Raw genomic sequence first — 4,543 nt, forward strand, 5'->3', positions numbered from 1 at the left:
GCACCCAGCAAGCAGACAGCTGGGTTAACTGGAACAGCCCACCTACTCATCACCAGGCATGAACATAAAAGGGGAAATAAAGTGGGAAAGCCCCACAGGGGCTCAACCCCAGGTTTTTTGAAAATCCTCCGACAAAACTTGTTTCTCTGCCTTTTACCATATATTTCAAACTAATTTAAAACATGGTTATATTCAAGTAAATGTAAAGACTATTAATAACTAAGGTTCAGCTTTATTATCAAAGCACAGAGCATTATTTTAAAGACATAATTTTCTTTTCAAAAAGCACACAGTCAACATTTCAGTAGTCTATATCCATACAAGTACACAAATGAAAAGAAAGAAAATACATCAGAAACACAGACGAGGAAAAATTACTATAATGCACCATTTTAACATATGCCACCATGAAAGAATTTCACTTTAAGCCATCACTGAGGCTAAAGTTCACAGCATGAAATCAAAATGAAAAACTCACCTCTTTGTTTTCTTCAGCATCTCCATGAACCCAAACAGTAGCTTCAAGATAATTCTCTCTGCTTGCCCTGTAAGTTCCTTGAAGGTAAATACCAGATTTTATTCCTTGCTGCAACTTGCTAAGAGGAATATGTTCTGGGAAAATTATTTTTCCACTTTCTATTTCTTTCTTTAAAAAACAGAATAAAATAAAAAATTAATTTCAGTCTTTTGTATTGATGATTCTTCAAAGAACAAGCTCAGGAACATGACACTCAAGCTAACAAACTCCAAAACTGTAACTATTTGTAGGTATGAATATGCACAATAATGAAAACCTACTATTAAGCTGTAATTTTTCTGATGAGGCATAAAACACAGAAACATGGCAATTCTAGAAATGCCTCCTTTTCTTTCCCTGTTTGCCTGCAGTTACTTAAAAAGTGACATATGCTTTTATGTTGATTTGGATACACTGACTAAACATGTACTTAGTGAAGAAAACACTAGCATAGTACTACATAGTAAAGAGCATGGCATGCAGTGTAAGCATATACTGTAAGCTGCATGAAACCTTAAGAAAACACAGTACTGTGACGAAACTTTGGAGCAGTCAGACAACTAGTTAAAGCTGAATAAACTACAGCTAACTGCCGAGATCAGCTTAGCCCTCCATATTCTTCCCACTCCATTCTGTTAGAAATAAACTCTGATTAAATTAGCCTTCCCATTTTTTGGTGGTGTTAATTTATGTAAGCCTTGATTCTGACAAACACAAAGCACAAGGAAATAGAATAGGATGTAGTTCATCTTTGAGCTGCAGCCTGCACTTATGTCAACTTAACTGATCACAGAAATCAGCGCTTTTGACAGAAAATGCTTTTGATCAAGTTTACATAAACTTTCAAATAATTGTCACAAACAAAGATCTAAATGGTTTGCAACACACACTTTTGTAGTTTTCATTTTGTTTCCATTATTTCTAATATTTGTACATTTTCTTTGATCAGCTGTTACTATTCTCATCTTCACATCAGTTATCTAAAGCAACTGGCTTTTTACAAATAACTAGAAGCTACTAATAGGCTTAAAAGCAGCAGTTAAACCAGCTGCAATATTTTTTTTTCTTTTCTGTTGTCAAAAAGTTCTGTTGCCAAGATGGTAATAAAGTCCAGAGTCCTCATGTTATAAACTGATTCTAACAGCCTGACATATGGTGTCCAATAATTATACTGCAAACCATTTATGATTACTTTATATTATAAAAAGAAAATAAAAACATACCCCTTCATCAGATACACAAGCAAGACGATCTAAGAGATCAGGATTAGCTGTCAAGCTCTTTATATACTCCTCACCTACAAAAGGTACACACAAATATTCATGCATGAAATGCACAGGATTTAGGTACGAAGACACTGCTGAGATTGTTTATATGAACAATAAATCAAACATGCTACTTCACTTACATGTATAAGCAGTTATCCCTTCCTCGAGAGCTTTCTCTTTATTAGTTCTGTCATTTGTTAAAAAGATAACTTGAATCTTCTCCTTATCCTCTATTTTCTTCAAGTGTTCATTGTACCATTTTACTGCTACCCGAATGGCTCTGTCGTTGCGGTCATTAGAAGTTTCTCCTTGCTCTTGCTTTATGTACGTTTCTCTACAAAAATTAAAAAAATTAAAGTTGGGAGGGGGGAACAAAACAAATCCCAACATCTATCCATACTCTTTTTTTTTTCCCAGACAGGTAAGATCAAGATTGTGAGGCCAAAATAATCACTGCTGTACCAACTTTTATAATATGTGTAACACTGTATAGGCCACTAAAGGGTCTGGAGGCAGAAGGGTAAAGAAAAATAGGAAGGGTTAATTTCTAATACAACCTTCTGACTGAGACTGGAAGAGGACTGCATTCAAGATGGTAGAACTATGGACTGAAGATTCTTAGAACTATGATACTGAAGTACTGGAAAGTACTTGTGAGCATAAATAAAAGGAAATTAATTGTATCCTTATTGCTTAAAACTTTCTGTCATTAACAGATTTTTGAATTCTGCTACAGACTAAGCTGGCAATCTTAATAAAGCACTGGAATATGTTTAAAAGGAACAACAAATTGGAAAAGCGGTATTCCGTTGTTCATGTAAACAGTCTTGGCTGTAAACTTTATTCAATATTCTAATCACTTTTTCATAATACATATGCTTATACTAATTATAAACTAAAAAGCTCCTGGAACTATTTCCCAATAGGATTCCTCAGAAATATACAGTTCTATGCACCCCAGTCCAATTTTTTTACCTAGTTCACACGTTCCAGTTCCGTTTCCCAGTTTCTTTTACTGGACATCATTTGTTATACCCTATTCCACACCATACCTATGATGTTCGTTGGTGAAAGAATAGAAATGCTTTTCAGGGTTTTGAATCACGTCCCTAATTCGCTTGTATACTGGCGCACTCCGATTCCTGACTTCCTGTAAGACTGTCTGCAGCACAATGACATTCTTGATGACAGGATCTTCGAGTATATCAATCTGAGGAACAAAACAGAAATAAATCAAAATTGTTGTTTAATTCTACTGAATAACAGGACTGAAATATCTGTTCGGTGAATGGGTAAAAAGCTAATATGAATAATGAGTTAAATGAGAGTTTCTTCTCATTGGGAAACCGTTAAACTGTTAAGCTGCTTTCTCCTGCTTGTGGGCAAAAAGTTCAAATAGGATTTTCCAGCCTCTTTGTGATCTGAATTTTGCAGGAGTAAAGATAAGGGCTCATTCTGACTTCCACCAAATTCAACCCCAAGGTACGCAGGGCTCCAGTCAAATTTAAGGCCAGGTGTACACTAAAGATTTTGCTCATGTAAGATGGGTTCTTCCGAATTATAATCTTCTTAAACAACATACATCTACGCACAATCTGTCCGTAATCCAACATAATTTAAAGGCTATCTGGCATATGTCTTTGTGAGCAATGTAAACCATAAAATAGTACCTGACCACTGTTACAGAGCTAACATGGACATGCCTGTGCACATGTAGGCTTAAGTTCTCCAAACCCAACCTCACTGTTGCACTGCAATTTTAATTTCCACTGGTTCAAATCAATTGGAATTCTGTTAGCTGCTCTTCACCTTTTCAAAGACTGGGGTTTTTTGAGGAAACCTGTTAAAAAACTTTCAGCACTTTGCGAACTCCTGACAGCCATGGTGTGCAAAAGAAAAAGTGTACACCAAAAATCCATGCTTCTGTCAGAAGAAAAAGGTGACCTCAGTTTCCTAAGCTTGTGGAAAGGAACTGTGCAGACCCATCTCCAAAAAGAGATGGCAATAAGGCTCTAGAGGGCATGGCTAAAGGAATTAAAACCAATGCCAGACCAAGCTTCTCTGCACCTGATGTTTAGATGACTCAAAAATTTAGAGCTGTGTTCATAGGGCAAGAAATCCAGTATTAGTCTATGTACAAGCTGAATAACCAGGTGTACTGGGTTGAGACAGGAAAGAATTAACACTCTTTACAGTGGCTAGTATGAAGCTGTGTTCCTGTATTTACGCTGAGAAAAGTACTCATAAAGTGTCTTTTTAGCTGGCACTGGGGAATGTTTGCACCAAATTCAAGGTCTTTCTCAGCTTCCGACAGTGCAGCTGTGTTCCCAACTTTCTCTCGCTACAGGCAGTGTAGGGGACTCACAGTTCAGACAGCTGACCCAAACTGACCAAGGAAGTTTTCATTCCATAATACATCATGCTCAGGGCACAGATGAGGAAGGGGTCTGGCAGCCATTACTCTTTCACTTCCTTACACTTGCTAACACTCCCTCTAACTCCTGTGTTAGCTGCCTTGCTAACTCCTTTGCTGGCTCGTTCAGGAGTGAGTTGGTGGCTCTGTTCGTTTTCCCAGTCATGCTGTGGCTGACACGGCTCGCTCAGACTCTGCTGCGATAGCTCTCGGGCTGCAGCTCTCAGGCTGTGATCACTCTTGGGCTGCGGTTCTCAGGTCTCTGGGTCTGAGTCTCAAGTCTCAGCACCTGGTTGTGCATCGGTCAGTGGATGGTAAGCAACTGCATCATAATTGTATGATATT

The 4,543-nt window shown here is 37.7% G+C and overlaps 1 protein-coding gene across 1 annotated transcript in view; it reads right to left on the bottom strand.

Moving 5' to 3' along the window:
* DIS3 (DIS3 exosome endoribonuclease and 3'-5' exoribonuclease) overlaps positions 1 to 2,995 on the bottom strand; it is a gene marked incomplete at its 5' end in the record, with an annotated part of 21,676 nt that extends 18,681 nt beyond the window's left edge. The window contains 4 exons of the mRNA XM_010158699.1: positions 479 to 646; positions 1,741 to 1,814; positions 1,926 to 2,119; positions 2,838 to 2,995. Of these exons, the coding sequence (XP_010157001.1) occupies positions 479 to 646; positions 1,741 to 1,814; positions 1,926 to 2,119; positions 2,838 to 2,995 (594 nt within the window). The remainder of the gene's footprint in view (positions 1 to 478; positions 647 to 1,740; positions 1,815 to 1,925; positions 2,120 to 2,837) is intronic.
* Positions 2,996 to 4,543: the final 1,548 nt, after the last annotated feature.

The sequence above is a fragment of the Eurypyga helias genome, unplaced genomic scaffold (genome assembly GCF_000690775.1).
Source record: "Eurypyga helias isolate BGI_N326 unplaced genomic scaffold, ASM69077v1 scaffold32540, whole genome shotgun sequence".
Taxonomy (NCBI): Eukaryota; Metazoa; Chordata; class Aves; order Eurypygiformes; family Eurypygidae; genus Eurypyga; species Eurypyga helias.